At 45.3% G+C, this 20,109-nt stretch overlaps 1 protein-coding gene across 10 annotated transcripts in view; it reads right to left on the reverse strand.

Moving 5' to 3' along the window:
• The window catches only part of NAV2 (neuron navigator 2), a 629,613-nt gene that overhangs the window by 105,851 nt on the left and 503,653 nt on the right, over positions 1-20,109 (reverse strand). For all 10 annotated transcript variants that reach the window (XM_068260211.1, XM_068260213.1, XM_068260209.1 and 7 more), the window contains one exon: positions 9,234-9,356. In XM_068260211.1, the coding sequence (XP_068116312.1) occupies positions 9,234-9,356 (123 nt within the window). The remainder of the gene's footprint in view (positions 1-9,233; positions 9,357-20,109) is intronic.

Genomic DNA, 20,109 nt, shown 5'->3' on the forward strand with positions numbered 1-20,109 from the left:
ATCCCACAACATAACATGATAACACTGAGATGTGAGTATGGAGCACATGTGTGCTGCACTATCCCGCAACATAACATGATAACACTGAGATGTGAGTATGGAGCACATGTGTGCTGCACTATCTCCACAACATAACATGATAACACTGAGATGTGAGTATGGAGCACATGTGTGCTGCACTATCCCACAACATATAACCTTTCATAACCCCGAGAGTATGGAGCACATGTGTGCTGCACTATCCCACAACATAACATGATAACACCGAGATGTGAGTATGGAGCACATGTGTGCTGCACTATCCCACAACATAACATGATAACACTGAGATGTGAGTATGGAGCACATGTGTGCTGCACTATCCCACAACATAACATGATAACACTGAGATGTGAGTATGGAGCACATGTGTGCTGCACTATCCCACAACATAACATGATAACACTGAGATGTGAGTATGGAGCACATGTGTGCTGCACTATCCCACAACATAACATGATAACACCGAGATGTGAGTATGGAGCACATGTGTGCTGCACTATCCCACAACATAACATGATAACACCGAGATGTGAGTATGGAGCACATGTGTGCTGCACTATACCGCAACATAACATGATAACACTGAGATGTGAGTATGGAGCACATGTGTGCTGCACTATCCCGCAACATAACATGATAACACTGAGATGTGAGTATGGAGCACATGTGTGCTGCACTATCCCGCAACATAACATGATAACACTGAGATGTGAGTATGGAGCACATGTGTGCTGCACTATCCCACAACATAACATGATAACACTGAGATGTGAGTATGGAGCACATGTGTGCTGCACTATCCCGCAACATAACATGATAACACTGAGATGTGAGTATGGAGCACATGTGTGCTGCACTATCCCACAACATAACATGATAACACTGAGATGTGAGTATGGAGCACATGTGTGCTGCACTATCCCACAACATAACATAACCCCGAGATGTGAGTATGGAGCACATGTGTGCTGCACTATCCCACAACATAACATGATAACACCGAGATGTGAGTATGGAGCACATGTGTGCTGCACTATCCCACAACATAACATGATAACACTGAGATGTGAGTATGGAGCACATGTGTGCTGCACTATCCCGCAACATAACATGATAACACTGAGATGTGAGTATGGAGCACATGTGTGCTGCACTATCCCACAACATAACATGATAACACTGAGATGTGAGTATGGAGCACATGTGTGCTGCACTATCCCACAACATAACATGATAACACCGAGATGTGAGTATGGAGCACATGTGTGCTGCACTATCCCACAACATAACATGATAACACTGAGATGTGAGTATGGAGCACATGTGTGCTGCACTATCCCACAACATAACATGATAACACCGAGATGTGAGTATGGAGCACATGTGTGCTGCACTATCCCGCAACATAACATGATAACACTGAGATGTGAGTATGGAGCACATGTGTGCTGCACTATCCCACAACATAACATGATAACACTGAGATGTGAGTATGGAGCACATGTGTGCTGCACTATCCCACAACATAACATGATAACACCGAGATGTGAGTATGGAGCACATGTGTGCTGCACTATCCCACAACATAACATGATAACACCGAGATGTGAGTATGGAGCACATGTGTGCTGCACTATCCCGCAACATAACATGATAACACTGAGATGTGAGTATGGAGCACATGTGTGCTGCACTATCCCACAACATAACATGATAACACCGAGATGTGAGTATGGAGCACATGTGTGCTGCACTATCCCGCAACATAACATGATAACACTGAGATGTGAGTATGGAGCACATGTGTGCTGCACTATCCCACAACATAACATGATAACACTGAGATATGAGTATGGAGCACATGTGTGCTGCACTATCCCGCAACATAACATGATAACACCGAGATGTGAGTATGGAGCACATGTGTGCTGCACTATCCCGCAACATAACATGATAACACCGAGATGTATGGAGCACATGTGTGCTGCACTATACCGCAACATAACATGATAACACCGAGATGTGAGTATGGAGCACGTGTGCTGCACTATCCCGCAACATAACATGATAACACTGAGGTGTGAGTATGGAGCACATGTGTGCTGCACTATACCGCAACATAACATGATAACCCCGAGATGTGAGTATGGAGCACATGTGTGCTGCACTATCCCACAACATAACATGATAACACCGAGATGTGAGTATGGAGCACATGTGTGCTGCACTATCCCACAACATAACATGATAACACCGAGATGTGAGTATGGAGCACATGTGTGCTGCACTATCCCGCAACATAACATGATAACACTGAGATGTGAGTATGGAGCACGTGTGCTGCACTATCCCGCAACATAACATGATAACACCGAGATGTGAGTATGGAGCACGTGTGCTGCACTATCCCGCAACATAACATGATAACACCGAGATGTGAGTATGGAGCACATGTGTGCTGCACTGTCCCGCAACATAACATGATAACACCGAGATGTGAGTATGGAGCACATGTGTGCTGCACTGTCCCGCAACATAACATGATAACACCGAGATGTGAGTATGGAGCACATGTGTGCTGCACTATCCCGCAACATAACATGATAACACCGAGATGTGAGTATGGAGCACATGTGTGCTGCACTATCCCACAACATAACATAACCCCGAGATGTGAGTATGGAGCACATGTGTGCTGCACTATACCGCAACATAACATGATAACACCGAGATGTGAGTATGGAGCACATGTGTGCTGCACTATCCCACAACATAACATAACCCCGAGATGTGAGTATGGAGCACATGTGTGCTGCACTATCCCACAACATAACATAACCCCGAGATGTGAGTATGGAGCACATGTGTGCTGCACTATCCCACAACATAACATAACCCCGAGATGTGAGTATGGAGCACATGTGTGCTGCACTATCCCACAACATAACATGATAACACCGAGATGTGAGTATGGAGCACATGTGTGCTGCACTATCCCACAACATAACATGATAACACCGAGATGTGAGTATGGAGCACATGTGTGCTGCACTGTCCCGCAACATAACATGATAACACCGAGATGTGAGTATGGAGCACATGTGTGCTGCACTATCCCGCAACATAACATGATAACACTGAGATGTGAGTATGGAGCACATGTGTGCTGCACTATCCCACAACATAACATGATAACACTGAGATGTGAGTATGGAGCACATGTGTGCTGCACTGTCCCGCAACATAACATGATAACACCGAGATGTGAGTATGGAGCACATGTGTGCTGCACTGTACCGCAACATAACATGATAACACCGAGATGTGAGTATGGAGCACATGTGTGCTGCACTGTACCGCAACATAACATGATAACACCGAGATGTGAGTATGGAGCACATGTGTGCTGCACTGTCCCGCAACATAACATGATAACACCGAGGTGTATGGCCCATGGAATAGCTCCACAAGAGCAGGCCAAGATGTTAGGCCAACACAAATACTACAGTAGGGGTGATCAATGAGAACAATGAGATGCTTTTCAGTAAGAGGGCTTTTTGGTTTCTTTTATCCCCCTATACTTTCCTAGTGATTCTGGGTCACCCTGAGCTGCTTGGTTACTCTGTAGTACTGGTCCAAGCCCTATACTATAGAGCCATATCAATCCCTGCCATGCACTGAGGAGGACCAACAGGCCAAAACAGGCTGTCTGCAGGTCGGGTTGATGTGGCTCTGTAAATTGTATAAGCTATAGGCTCACTATACACCAGCGGTTCTGGATGTAAGCCTGGCTTCAGGAGCGTAAAGAGATCATTTGCATATTCAGTAGTGATGCATTGTGGGTAATCACAAGTGTTCACGTAAAGCTGAATTATCACAAGTACCTTCTGTCTTAAAGGATACCCAAAGTGACATGTGACATGATGAGATAGACTTGGTTATGTACAGTTTCTAGCATACAAATAACTATGCTGTGTTCCTTTTTTTTTCTCTACCTGAAAGAGTTAAATATCTGGTATGTAAGTGGCTGACTCAGTCCTGACTCAGACAGGAAGTGACTACAGTGTGACCCTCACTGATAAGAAATTTGCCTTTTTATCTCTTTCCTTCTCTCAGAAGCCATTTTCTGCTAGGAAAGTGTTTTATAGTTGGAATTTCTTATGCACGAACTCGGAAATATTTGCATCTTATTGATCACCCCCTATACTACGGTCCACAGCACAGCCAGACTTGCACAATATCCCAAACACAACACAATGCTGCAATACAAAGCTATACGCCACACACCCCAACACTACGCTACACACCATGCAATTTCCCTTCAGAGCGATGCGTTAAAACGGAAATTGCCATCATGTCAGATCTCCTCCTGACGGAGAACAGGATTGATTTTGTGCAGTACTGATCTGCAAATCGTTCCAGTTCTTGATTAGGAGCAGATCGGACATGACAGAAATTATAAATTCGACCCATCGATGTGAAAAGAAATTGTATGGTGTGTACCACGCCAGGCATGTAGGTGGCTACACACCATGCAATTTTCACCTCTTGATCCTATTCGAGGGATCAGATCCATATTCAGATCTAACATCCATCAGATATAGAAGACAGCTAGCATACACAACTATGCCTTTTTTTCAAATTCAGATCACATTTCTGAATGGATATTGATCAAAAATGAATTGAAAGGACATATAACCCAAATTTTGATCAAGATTTATCAGCATGCCCGATCTGCTTCCGATCCATTTTGAGCTGGGAGATCGGTCGCTGGCAATCAGTAGGCTGTATATGTTTTTTCTCCAATCCGATCGTTTTCTTGATCAGAAATAGGATCTTAAGTGAAATTTTCAAGGAGTGTACCCAGCTTAAAGCGGACCTGAACCCAGAACTTCCTTTTTTTAATAACATAAGCAACAGTATAAAAACATTTAAACAAAAACATTTTCTGTAATAAATCTGAAGTGTCAACTTCCTGCTTTCATGGAAGCAGACAATGGGTTAACATTCTGTGTTTACATATTAGCTGTGTCAGCACAGGACTGACGAATTTCTGTGCTGAGACAGCCGAGAGATGAAATTACACTAGTGATTACTTGAAGATGAGGGGGAATTAGACGAGCTCTTCTCTATGAAAACGCACATGGGTGCATTTCTCTCTGTTTTACTTGTGTCCTGTGCACGAGTTCAGATCCACTCGAAAACAAAACAGAAATGTGTCCGACCCACACAATCACTGGACAACACAACATAACAACCCCCGCAAAACACTACATCACAAGCCCTCAGTCTATGGCACACATATATACACTATGCAACAGCAGCTCCCCAAACAACTTCACAACAGCTAAAAGCATGTGGCCCACCCAAATACTCCCTAACACCGCAAAAGTACAAAACGCCAAAATGTTTGACCCAGAACTGGACTTGGGAATGACGAGAACCAGAAGACATTCTTGTGCTGCTATAATGAGCTGTATTAATTAATCAGCCAACTGATAAGCCAGACTGCATAGTCCTATCCTCACATAACTCGCTCTATATTCTCTCTGGGGCAATGAGACTGAGGGCTGAAACCCACTAGAGCGATTTTTTGAGCATTTAGGGAGCGATTCAAAACGCTAGTAATTTCCCTAAACGCTCAGCTAATGTTAATGGATGGGCCAAATTACACTAGAGCGATTGCGATTAGCAAAATCGCAAACGCAGGACCTGCAGCATTTTGGTGGCGTTCCTGCAATGTAATGTATATAAACGCTGGCGTAATCGCTCATGAATCGCTACACAGAGCGATTTGCTGGCGTTTTTCAATTACTGCACAGTGTAAAAAAAATTAAATTAATTGAAAGGACCAATCAGAATTAGAAACGCTAATCGCAAATCGCTACACAATCTCTGGCAAAAAGCTTACACTTTTTAAAATCACTGCCAAAATCGCCAGAAAACGCTCATGAAATTGCATACAAAACGCTCATAAAAATGCTAGCGATTTGCGCTTTGTAGTGGGTTCCAGGCCTGAAAGGGAAGAAATATGAATAAACTGTATTGTTACCAAAATTAAGTACTAGGTTTGCACACAAAAATAACCAGCAAAATTATATATTTAAAATGGCAGGATAAAAACACTTCCGCATGGTACAGAAATGCAGGATCTAGGTGACGTGCCATAGACTTCGCAGACACATTATTTAGTCAAAACACAGAACATTTCTATCTTGTGGTGGGACTCAAAGCTGCAGCCACCAGGGCGCGCTCTATAGGCAGTAAGAGAGTCTTGCCCAGGACTCCTTACTGAATAGGCACTGGAACAGGAAGAAAAGAAGAGAGAGGAGCGCTCTCTGGTGTATTAACTTTTTAATTTGTGCTTCTAAGCGCAAAGCAATAAAATAACACGTACAGTGTATCTGTAAAATCAAGGCACATCACATAAGTATAGTATGTCACCACGTCCTGATGTTGTCTCAACCGCCTGGTACGCCTCCGCACTATGGCCAGTATTGTGGGGAATCCTAGGATTGAAGAGCGCCGGCGGGATCTGGATCACAGGGACTCGGCAGCTGCCCTGCGTCTATTGCGTCATGCCGCGTTTCGGCGTTCCACGCCTTCGTCAGATGACGCTTAGGGCATAGAGAAATAGACGGCTGGTTGCCATGGTATCCGAGCGGCTACGGTGGCCGCTCAGGGACACAAAGCCTCCCGCACTGCCTGCAACGGGGAGCGTATCTCGTTGCTAGGCAATTCAGAGGCTTATAAATAGAAACTATGCCGGCGGAATAACGCGCGCATAAAATGTAATTACTACGAAAATTTAGATAAAATAATATCACAGAATCCTTGGAATCCAAGGGTTCTGTGATATTATTTTATCAAAATTTTCGTAGTACTTACATTTTATGCGCGCGTTATTCCGCCGGCATAGTTTCTTTTATAAGCCTCTGAATTGCCTAGCAACGAGATACGCTCCCCGTTGCAGGCAGTGCGGGAGGCTTTGTGTCCCTGAGCGGCCACCGTAGCCGCTCGGATACCATGGCAACCAGCCGTCTATTTCTCTATGACCTAAGCGTCATCTGACGAAGGCGTGGAACGCCGAAACGCGGCATGACGCAATAGACGCAGGGCAGCTGCCGAGTCCCTGTGATCCAGATCCCGCCGGCGCTCTTCATTCCTAGGATTCCCCACAATACTGGCCATAGTGCGGAGGCGTACCAGGCGGTTGAGACAACATCAGGACGTGGTGACGTACTATACTTATGTGATGTGCCTTGATTTTACAGATACACTGTACGTGTTATTTCATTGCTTTGCGCTTAGAAGCACAAATTAAAAAGTTAATACACCAGAGAGCGCTCCTCTCTCTTCTTTTCTTTCTGTGTTTTACCAGTTTTTGCTCTGATCCCTGAGTAACATTGGAGCAGCACTCAAAGGTGATTTAATGTGTGGAAATCGAGATTGATTGAGCGCAGTGGAACTGTGTACTTTGCTTTTTTTACTGGAACAGGAAGACACGAGATTCGAACCCTGTTTCAGAGGCAGAGCCCTTAAAGGGGACCTGAGGTGGGAGGCATATGGAGGCTGACATGTTTGTTTCCTTTTAAATAATGCAAGTTGCCTGCCTCTAATACTTGTAGCCATAAACACTGAACAAGCATGCAGATCAGATGTCTATGACAAATCTGACAAGATTAGCGGCATGCTTGTTGCAGGTGTGTGATTCAGACCCTACTGACCAGAAAGATCAGCGAGTTGCCAGGCAACTGGTATTGTTTAAAAGGAAATAAATATGGCAGCTTCTATAGGTCTCACACCTCGGGTTCATTTAACCAGTATATTTTCCAACCAACGTTTAGCAGTCATTCGTAGGTAGCTCTGTACACACTGCTGACAATGATCTGCCAAAGTGATCCATCACGTCGGTCGTTTCATAAGCCTGAGCACCATCGTGGATCGTTTGTTTATCCTTCATTCAAGCAGTTGTTTGTGCTATACATATTCAAATGACATTCAAATGAGGAGTAGTTCGTCGTTTGTTTCAAATGATTTTTCCTCCCTTGTGTATGAAGTTATACGTCAGTCCTTTTCTGCTGTCAGTGTGCTATGATTTCCTCATATGTGTACAGCAATCTGCAGCCCCCTGTGAGTGGCACAAGCCCATATGAGGCCCCCATATCTATAGATAGCCGTTGGAGGTCACCCTAAAGCTAAACAAACACTCAGCCACATGTGGAGCATTCCCAGCATATGGGGTTAAAGTCTGCAAATATTTTCTGTTTCAGAAACAAATGTCACCATCGCAGCTTATCGCCAAGGATCAGAAATAGAACGCCAATGTGAAATATCGCTGCCCGCCGCTCCCATGAGCGCAGCAGACTGTGCGACACGGCTTTCCACGGCCAGACATTGCGGGGGTACTCCGCACACAAGGGATAAACACTTAGCATAGCCCAGAACTGCGGGAGGACTCCGCAAACAAAGGATAAACACAATCTGCACGGCTCAGAACTGCGGGAGGACTCCGCACACAAAGGATAAACACAGTCTGCACGGCTCAGAACTGCGGGAGGACTCCGCACACAAGGGATACACACAATCTGCACGGCTCAGAACTGCGAGAGGACTCCGCACACAAGGGATACACACAATCTGCATGGCCTAGAACTGCGGGAGGACTCCGCACACAAGGGATACACACAATCTGCACGGCTCAGAACTGCGAGAGGACTCCGCACACAAGGGATACACACAATCTGCATGGCCTAGAACTGCGGGAGGACTCCGCACACAAAGGATAAACACAGTCTGCACGGCTCAGAACTGCAAGAGGACTCCGCACACAAGGGATACACACAATCTGCATGGCCTAGAACTGCGGGAGGACTCCGCACACAAGGGATACACACAATCTGCACGACCCGGGACTTCGGGAGGACTCCGCACACAAGGGATAAACACAATCTGCATGGCTCAGAACTGCGGGGGTACTCTGCACACAAAGAATAAACACAATCTGCATGGCCCAGAACCGTGGGAGGACTCCCCACACAAGGGATAAACACAATCAGCAAGGCCTAGAACTGCGGGAGGATTCCGCACACAAAGGATAAACACAATCTTCTTCACTAATGTAGACTCTCAGAGGCCATGAAAAGCACAACTATTCCCCCCCTTATTAACAGTGAAAATCGTTCTCTGACCTGTCAGCGTCTCCTTGGCCCGCTGACGCGTTTCGCTGAAGAGTTTCTCGTACGGCCGCCATCCCGTCCGGTAGCCGGTTCAGTCGTCTGGTGTATAGGCCGAGGCCTCCATCTGTCATATAGCTGAAAGAGAAATCAGGGGTTGGTGAGACAGATAATACTACAGCGCTCCCTATTATACAGTATATAATAATCTGTCATTATGCACTACACGATACATACACAGACTATGTTAGGGATTAGATTGTGAGCCCCTTGGAGGGACAGTTAGTGACAAGACAATATCCTCTGTACAGCGCTGCGGAAGATGTCAACGCTATATAAATACTAAATAACAAAATTCCATGAAAATAGTGTCCTTATACTCTATATATTGATATACAGTATTTAAGGACAATATATTATACAGTGGAACCATGGTTTGCAAGCATAATTAGTTCCAGAAACATGCTTATCCGAAGCAATCTTATATCAAAGTGAATTTTCTCATAAGAATTAATGAAAACCCAGTTGATTCGTTCCACAATCCAAAAACAGTTATAGTAAAATAGTATAAAATAAAAAAGTAAACACGACTTTCACTATAACTAACAGAATCATTGCCATCTGTTGGCTCACCTTAACCTTTCTTCTTCTTTTTTTTTTTTTCTTTTTTTGTGACTTTAACTCAGAACTTATCCAATGACAGTAGCTCTGTTACTTTGCACAGTTTCTACACTCAGATTAAGTACAATTAAATACAATCCTGCAGCGCCAAAGGGTCAAGAACTATCGGCTCAGTTGTGATGACGTGACACATCAAAAATTTCACAAAAATGTTTACGTGTATTGCAATGCACTCTTAAACCAAGTTACTCTCAATCCAAAGTATTACTGTAAATGAAAAGCCATTGAGGCTAAGACTGGCCCACTACCCGATTTGCCCCAAAATAGGTAGAGGACTGAAGTTGTTAGATTGTAAGTCCCTCTGAGAGACATTTAGTGAGGTGACTTATTCAATGCACTCTATAAAGTGCTGCATAAAATCTGGCAGCACTATATAAATGTGTAATACGTGCGTCCAACGCAGTCATCCTCCCCAAGAACACAGATTGGGTCTTTCACACCACCATTTCTATGATGTTTCTTATGTGACAGACAGGAGGACAAACAGACAAGCAGTGAAAAGTGACCAGCAGAAGAATGTGATTGGTTGCTGTGGCAGCAGAAGAATGCGATTGGGTGCTGTGGCAGCAGAAGAATGTGATTGGGTGCTGTGGCAGAAGAAGAATGTGATTGGTTGCTGTGGCAGCATAGGAATATGATTGGTTGCTGTGGCAGCAAGAGAATGTGATTGGTTGCTGTGGCAGCAGCAGCCTGTACTTCACAGACTCTGATAAATGAGGTCATCTCACACTCAGCTGAGGTGGGCAGAGGTTTACAACCATGCAGAAAATTTCCAAAAATGTGGTAAGTCCAGAGGACATGTCACTGCAGAGCGGCTGGAAGAGGCTGGGTGGAATCTGCTGACATATTCCATTTCAAGCAACCTTTACGCAATGACTCCTCTTGTGGGGGAGAAGCACAAAAATCAGCACCATAACTTCACCAGTGGCCAGCACCATGTGATAGAATGTATGCGCTAATTGCGTTTTGGGAATATGTTTGCCACATATCTAATGCAAAAAAACAAAAACAACAGAGTGGTGCTATTACTGTGTGTGTGTGTGTGTGCGCGTGCATGTGTGTGTGAGAGAGAGAGAGAGAGAGAGAGAGAGAGAGAGAGAGAGAGAGAGAGAAAGAGAGAGAGAGAGTGTGTGTGTGTGTGTTTGCGTGAGAAATCAACCGATTTCCATGCAACTTGGCATACTACCTGGGATGATATGTTCTGGGAGTCTCGCGTCCCCACTGCACACCTGGACAGAACCACTAACAGCCAATCAGATTTCACCCATTCAAGCCATGGGAAAATGTAAAAGGCTTCCATTCTCACAGTAATAAAGCCAGAGTCCCCAAACTTGGCACAGTCTAGTCACTTAGTGACCGAGGTTACAAATTCAGGGAAAATGGCCGGAGCATAAACAAACACAGAACATTTATATTGCGCTTTTCTCCTGGCGGACTCAATGCACCAGAGCTGCAGCCACTAGGACGCGTTCTATAGGCAGTAGCAGTGTTGGGGAGACTTGCCCAAGGTCTCCTACTGAATAGGTGCTGGCTTACTGAACAGGCAGAGCCGAGATTTTCGAACCCAGGTCTCATGTGTCAGAGGCAGAGCCCTTAACCATTACACCATCAATTTTCCCATTTAGCATAAAACAGCTAAATGAAAATGAATGGCTGCAGTTTGCATTTTCCCAAAGGACAACTGAAGTGAAAGGGATATGGAGGCTGCCTTATTTATTTCCTTTTAAAGAGAACCCGAGGTGGGGTTCTTCCATCGCAATCCATATACAGAGGCTAGGTCTGTCTATAGAGCCCAGCCTCTGTTGCTAGTTAGTTCCCTCCAAAGCCCCCCCTGCGCGCTGTCAGACCCCATAAAACACAGCCGCGCTACGCGGCTGTGTTTACCTCACTACTGTCAGTCTCGCCGCTCCCCCGCCTGCTGAATCGCTCCAGTCCCCGCCCAGGACCCTTCCCTCCAATCAGCGGCGAGGGAAGGGACGTGGGCGGGGACCGGAGCGATTCAGCAGGCGGGGGAGCGGCGAGACTGACAGTAGTGAGGTAAACACAGCCGCGTAGCGCGGCTGTGTTTTATGGGGTCTGACAGCGCGCAGGGGGGGCTTTGGAGGGAACTAACTAGCAACAGAGGCTGGGCTCTATAGACAGACCCAGCCTCTGTATATGGATTGCGATGGAAGAACCCCACCGCGGGTTCTCTTTAAGCAATACCAGTTGCCTGACTGTCCTGCTGATCCTTTGCCTCTAATACTTTTAGCCATAGATCCTGAACAAGCTTGCAGCAGATCAGGTGTTTCTGACATTATTGTCATATCTGACAAGATTCGCTGCACGATTGTTATTGGTGTGATTCAGACACTGCTGCAGCCAAATAGATCTGCAGGGCTGCCAGGCAACTGGTATTAAGTGAAAATAAATCTGCCAGCCTCCATATTCCTCCCACTTCAGGTGTCTTTTAAGGTGGCCACACACCATCAAAAAAAATTAGATCCAATTATACAGCAATTCGATAAAAACGATCGGTTTTCCACAAAAATCAAAAGCTTTTTCATTTGCTCGAGAATTCTGATTGAATTTCCCTTTTCCCGTTTATTCAGTAAAAGAAGATCTGGAGTGTTGGATTTTTCGGATCACTTTTTCTGAAAATTGTATGGCGTGGGGGTACATTGTCAATTACTTGATGTACAGACTCAAGCAATTTTTTTCTGAGTTTTTAATCATTTTTTTTCATAATCTGGGAAAAATTTAACAGACATGTGTGGTACATTGGCCTGATTTTGGAAATAATACAATCAATCAGAATAATTGATTGCAATTCTAGAATTGAACAGATTTTAAAAAATTGTATAGTGTGTGGCCACTTTTAGACTGTTAAGGCCTCAAACCTGGTACAGTTGGTCACTGGGTAACTGGGGTTCAAATTCAGAAATGGGAGCGGAGCCTCAAACAGCCAATCAGATTTATTTGCTTGATTTCAATTGGAAAAAATTAAACTGCTTCAATTCTCACATTATTGATGCCAAGGACCCCTAAGCTCACAAAACGTGGTCATTGACTGACTGTGTGTCAAGGTTAGAAAAAGTGGGCGGAGCCAACAACAACAACCAAATACATACCCGAGCAACGCCGTGTCTTCAGCTAGCTTATCATTTACCGGTAGTCCCCGATTAACGAACAAGATAGGGACTGTAGGCTCATTCTTAAAGGGAAGGTTCAGGCACGACCTAAAAAAAATAAAAATCCAAATCCTCTTACCTGGGGCTTCCTCCAGCCCGTGGCAGCCAGGACGTGCCCTGCCGTGGCTTCTTCTGCGCTCCAACGTGCGTCTCAGTTCTGCGCCTGTGTAGTACAGCCCGGGGACGTCTAATGACGTCAGTGCGCCCCTGTGAGGCGTATTTTGGAGCGCAGAAGAAGCCCAACCTGGCAGCCGGCCTGGCCAGGTCGGGTCGGCCACCGGAGAAGACCGGGAGCCTGCAGAGCCACGGCGAGGGCATGTCCTGGCTGCCACGGGCTGGAGGAAGCCCCAGGTAAGAGGATTTGTATTTTTATTTTTTTGGGGTTTTGCCTGAACCTTCCCTTTAACCTGAATCTGTTCTTAAAGCGGACCCAAACCAAAGATTTTTTTTTATTAAAAATATTTAGTTGCACCACTCTAACACATACAAAGATAAATAAATAAACACTCCTTCAAACCTATACGCATTTCAGTGCATGCTTTTCACCCTTCTCTTTTCACAACTAGGGTAATACTGTGGGCAGCCATTAGCAATTCCTCCATTGCTACTCCACCAGTTTGCCGGATTTTGTCCCGGCAATTTTAAAGGAAGGGAGGGGTTCCTCCAATAAATGTAAAATATTTTATATTTGTCATCATGCAGCTAAAAAAAAGGCTGCTTTTTATTATTATAATTTAGAAAATAGATTTTATTTCTGAAATCTTGTATTTTTAATTTGGGTCCACTTTAAGTTGGAACATTGTGCCATCTCTGTCCCCTGTACCTCCTCTGTGCCCCCCTGTGACTCCTGTGCTCCCCTCTGTGTCACCTCTACCCTCTGTACCTGCTTATACAAGTTTAAGAGCCATTTTTTCTTTGAATTTTTTGAAATCGATTTTCTCATAAACTACAAGTCCAATTTGAATTTTCATTTTTTTTTACTTGTTCCCATGGAAACACAGAATCCATGCCGTTTGTATCAGCGGGTCGTTCGTAAGTCGGGCATTAGTAAGTCGGGGACTACCTGTATTATGGAAATTCTGGTAGTCTCTCGGTAAACCAGACCCAACTTGCGATACGTCCCACCGCAAAGCTTGTTTCAAACCAGCGTCTGCGGCTCTATTTTACACAGCAATAATATTCTTTACATGAAGCTGATCACATTCACACGATTTATATTCTGTAAAGGAATATAGATTTATTTTTACGTCCTTTTAATCCATGTGTGGGGGACAAGCGAAGCTCACACAAAGGCTAATAAAATGGTTAATCCGCAAAGAACAGATGTTTCATTCTGGAGGAGCTGCGGCCCGGCGAACTCGATCTCTCTTCCATTCTACATATCAAAGTCCCTTGTAGGTTTTATAATACGAGGGAGGGTCGGTCAGGCCCTCCGAGAAATGAGAGCCAGCCTGACAGTGCCTATTATAAGCCGAGATTACAGCCTGTGCAATGTGCACAGGTGGATCTGGTTTCAGGGGAGCGGATGGTGAGGTCTGTACAGGGCAGGGAACAGAGATCAGCACATGAGAATGGACTGTAGTTGGTAAGACGAGGCCGGGATACTTCCAATAAAATTTAATGGCTTCTAAAAGTCAGAGGTTTCCCAGGGAGGTGAAATACCAGTATGAACGTTGTGTGGTTTAAAGCAAATCTGAAAAAAAGTTAGGTGCTCACCTACGGAGAGGGGAGGCTCTGGACCCCATAGAGTCCTCTCCCCATCACCTCGTTCCCCCACTGTCCCTCACTGAAATTCTGCACCTTCGAGACTCCTCTGGAGGCTTTTAAAATACTAGAGTCCCCTAGTGCTTCTGAAGACGAGCACATCTGTACTGCGTATGCATGAGCCCAGACTCACACGTGCACAGTACGGACCTGCTCGTCTTTGGAAGTACTTCCGAAACCCTGTCCTGAAGGGATATCCAACCAGCCAGTCAATTAACTTCAACGGGGACAGCGGTGGAACAAGGGCAAGTAGAGATGACCTGGGGGGCCTTATGGGATCCAGAGTCTTCCCTCTACATAGGTGAGTATCTTTTTTTTTCTATGTCACTTCAGATATGCTTTAAAGCAGTGTTCCCCAACCCTGTCCTCAAGGCCCACCAACAGTGCATGTTTTGTGGAAAACCAAAGAGAGAGTTAATTACCTCGCCTGTGGTCATATGTGGTTTCCTGCAAAACATGCACTGTTGGTGGGCCTTGAGGACAGGGTTGAGGAACGCTGCTTTAAAGGACAACTGAAGCAAGAGGGATATGGAGGCTGTCATATTTAAGCCTCATATAATAAGCCTGATTTACCAAATTATTTAGTATTTATAGCGCCAACATCTTCTGCAGTGCTGTACAGAGTATACTGTCTTGTCACATAACTGTCCCTCAGAGGGGCTCACAATGCTACCATAGTCCTATGTCTATGTATGTATGGTGTAGTGTATGTATTGTAGTCTAGGGACAACTTGGGGGGGGGGGGGGGGAGCCAATTAGGTTATCTGTATGTTTTTGGGATGTAGAAGGAAACCGGAGTGCCCAGAAGAATATAAGAATCTATACCTAAGGATATATATATATATATATATATATATATATATATATATATATATATGAATGATCTGGAAAGCTGACTACAGAAAGGACAGGACATACCTGAGGTCCCTGGAATAAGCGACCACTGACAGTCCTCTGAAGTCCCAGGTGTCACCCGCCAGCCCTTGTTCCGGAGGTGACCCGGTGGAGTGTCTATGGACAGAGCTGTATGGCTGATCAGCTGCACACCAGACTGGGAGGTGATACAGAGAAGTTTTGCTTGTGGCATTGCTGTGACTATACCCTGCCTCAGCACTAATCCCCCCTCCATCTCCCACTGCGTTGCTAGGCTGGGGACGTCTCAAATTAGCGTGCTCTGCCCCAGGGGTGATGAGACAAGCCTATTCCCTGAATTACACCAGCCTGAGGCAGCCAACACAACAGCCACTGAAGTCACTAGACCAAGCTGAGAACCACTGCTGGCCAGGGAACCCCAGTCTGCTTCTAATGAGAGGATCAATGTACAGCTTTGTCTGTCCAGGCAAGTACAGAGAAGCTCCTATCTTTATAAAATGCCCGTACTAATTACAGCTGATAATGGGAAATTACTTTGTTTATAGACAGTGATAAAACATGATTTGCATATTCATAAGTGATGCATTGTGGGAGACGACATAGGCTAACTCCAACCTGAATAATTGCAAATACCTTCTGTTTAAAGGGGAACTGAAGAGAGAGGTATATGGAGGCTGCCATGTTTATTTCCTTTTAAGCAATACCAGTTGCCTGGCAGCCCTGCTGATCCTCTGCTTCTAATACTATTAGCTATAGCCCCTGAACAAGCATGCAGCAGATCAGGTGTTTCAGACTTTAAAGTCAGATCTGACAAGATTAGCTGCATGCTTGTTTCTGGTGTTATTCAGATACTACTGCAGAGAGAAAGACCAGCAGGGCTGCCAGACAACTGGTATTGATTAAAAGCAAATAAATATGGCAGCCTCCTTATACCTCTTACTTCAGTTCCCCTTTAAAGGACCACTCTGTCTAAAAAGGAAGCAGTTAAAATCTGACCGAACCAACAGGTTTTGGACTAGTCCATCTCCTCATGGAGTATTCTCTGGGTATTCTTTGTTTTCAAAAGCATTTCTTGAATGGTAGTTGCTCAGTCAAGCTGCCAAAATAGTGTGCAAGTGAATAGGGAGGCTGGCTGGTATCTTACTTTGTTCAGAAAATACTTTTGAAAACAGGAGAAAACCTTAAGAATGCCCCCTGAGGAGACATATAGATATCGCTATACCGATTGGCTATCAGAGCAAACGAAGACTTCATGCATCAGGGCTGAAATATAAGAAAACTGCTGCTACCAGGGCTGGAAAATGCAAACAGTATGCACAACGGGTCACAAGGCTGATTGCCTATTAATGACCCCCCTGCTGTCTGGAGCAATGTCCTGCATTCCTAATGAATAGCTTCCCCCTGTGTTCCCAGGATGGGATAATGTCCCTAATACCAGTGATAACAGCCCCTCTTCCGCTATATACTGGGGGCAATTACTGCACAGACCTATAGGAGAGTCCCCCAGAATCCACCAGATATTCCCATCCGGGGAGGAATGGCTGGGCGGAGGAAGATTTGTTCGCAGGAAGCCAAACATAACCAAAGGGCTCTTCTAACATATGAGTCTCACTAACAGCCTAATCTGCTGAGACACATGGCTGTTTTCCCTGCTGGAAGGTGTACAGAGCATCGCACACAGGGGAATATTCACTGAGCTGCGGTAATGAGAATAATGTGTGTAACGTCTTCTGCAGGATGATTAGAGCACTATGCATCACATTGAATGTACTGATATAGGCCAATACAGAACGACAGAAGCGTTGTTAGCCTGCAGGCTAGTGACGGGTTCCGTTACTATGTGGAGATGGAGAAGCACGAGTGAGGTGGGTGGGGTAAGAGGAGAGAACAGTACTCTTTACCATCAGTCAGATCACTGGCAGAGGGGTCATGGGCTGCTGTATACGGGGTCGTGGGCTGCTGTACACGCTCAAAGAGTAATTTGGCCACCGGAAACAGCTGGTGCCTGAATTACTACAACTTGGAGGGGAAATAGTTATCAGCGCGGGCCCGGAGTCTGCGCAGGAGCAGGGTGAGCCATTTTTGGCTTCTCCCTGTCCTATCATGGTCCATTTGTTCCAGCACCGTTACCTCCATTGTGTGTACTGGACCAACCGGTCGACTACACGTCCGTTAGCCCTTGGTAGGCTTCGGAAGCACCATGTCGCCAAATACTTCCAAAGACAGGCGGTTCCGTCTTCAAAGATGGTTGGCTCCGTACTGCGCATGCGCATACACTCTCGCATGCTCAGTATAGAGCTGCCCATCTTCAGAAGCATTTGGCGACACCAGTGCTTCCGAAGCCTCCCAAGCGCTCATGGACGTGTATTCGACCAGTTGGTCCAATAGCCACAATGGTGAAGACGGCGATGGAACAAGTGAACCGTGAGAGGACAGAGAAGGTTCTATAGGATCCAGAGCCTTCTCTCTCCATAAGTATCTGGCTTTTTGGTTTTAAGTGGCTTCACATTTACTTTAAAAACAATTTAAAAAGGAGAGGAAGTGTTGGTCTTCAGCTCCTGAGGAAGATGGCCAAAAAAGCTGGAATTATACATTGTTATAGACCACTATAATGGATAATGTGTTTCTCAGGACTTTGCCCACATCATCAGGTCTGTAGAACACCTGTGCCTATCAGCTGTGGCCAATGCGTTTGAGTGTCCCTACATGCTGGTAGCGGTGCATTGAACACCATAAAATGAGAGGTTTGTAATGGAGTGTGCCGTTGGTGGGGGGCTGGGGTTGGGGTGAGCCTCACTTCTTACCTATAGGGTGCTGCTCCTCTGGTCCCCAGCCTGTATTGCATGCGCCATATTCTCCACGGACCGGCCGCATCTGCCACATTTTGTAGAGCCTGGTAGTGTCTCTCGCACTCGCAGCAATGCATGCCGAGAGATGTTGTCCGTGGATGTGAGAGCATCTCTGTATATCCAGTCCTGTGTTGCCAGACCCAGTTTCCCATATTAATACTCTCTGAATGGAACAAGTCAGGGCAAATCCCCTCTATATTTACCTCTGAGTGTATTATCTCCAGTGAGTGTGATTTCTCCTTTGAGTGTGCTGTAATTGACCCAATTACCTTCTGAATAGGGCTGAGAGGAATAAAAGGTGATGAGTAAAGACTGAAGACTCTGGTATAGTGTAGATAGGCCTGAAAAACTTTGCTCAACTACAGGCAACCATACCATACCCATTAAACGGCGATATCGTGCAAAACGACCGTCAAAGAATGGAACATTCTGATATCAGCAGGTGATCGCTCAGGCCGGTTTCACACCAGAAACGGCGGTTTTGTTGAGGTGCAATCGCATTGCACCGTCAAAAACAGCCTTTGGCGATTACCACAGCAAGAAGTGAGGCTCTCTAGGGCTCACTTCCTGTGGCAAAAATAGGAAGTAAACGGGAGTGTATTGTCAAAATGCGATTCCGCACATGCGCGACATGAATACGAGCGGTAAACTGTTTAAAATATCTGCGGCGCCATAGACTTACATGACTTCTGGTCGCCACCGATTATGCACTATTGACGTTGCGGTAAATTCAGTACTTACATCGCATTGCACCGTGGTAGGTTTGCAAGGTTTTCATTGCTTTAGCGTTACCCCACGGTAAAAAAGTTCAAACAAACGCATTCACAGATTCACTCATCCAGGCACCCCTGTTATCCCTACAGCTAAGTTAAAAGCCGGGGTTTTAGTTCACAGAAGAATGCATTCTTTTGCTTAGTCACCTATTCTGCGCAGAAGTACCCAGGTAAACATAGGTGTCCTAACTCTGGCCCTGTAACATGCATAGTGCAGACATGCAAACATTCATTGCATCAAACCTATCTAGGGATTAGGAGCACACATCCTGACGTAATCTCCTGGGACAGGAGTAAATCTGTGAATGCATTTGTTTGAACATTTGCATGCAAGAGTGCGAAGGGTTAATAGATGTTTGCTGTTTTCTGGCCACACCCCCTCAGCACCTCCCTTTTCCTTAATAATTTATTTAGTGTCCTAACAAGAGGCGATGTACCTGGATATATGTGTTTTTTTTCTTGTTACTGACCCCCTGTGGCTAGGGTTTTAATTCAGTGCACTCCCTCCTTCCCCTGTATGTTTTTTTTGTCAGCATGCACACAGCTTATGCTGGTGTATGTGCAAGGTGCGCATTAATACATTACGTTAGCTCCCTTGTGCGATTGGTAAGATGCGCTATCTGTCCCAGGAGAGGACGTCAGGATGTGTGCTCCTAATCCCTAGATAGGTTTGATGCAATGAATGTTTGCATGTCTGCACTATGCATGTTACAGGGCCAGAGTTAGGACACCTATATGTACCTGGGTACTTCTGTGCAGTATAGGTGACTAAGCATAAGAA

This window comes from Hyperolius riggenbachi, chromosome 11 (genome assembly GCF_040937935.1).
Source record: "Hyperolius riggenbachi isolate aHypRig1 chromosome 11, aHypRig1.pri, whole genome shotgun sequence".
Classification (NCBI taxonomy): Eukaryota; Metazoa; Chordata; class Amphibia; order Anura; family Hyperoliidae; genus Hyperolius; species Hyperolius riggenbachi.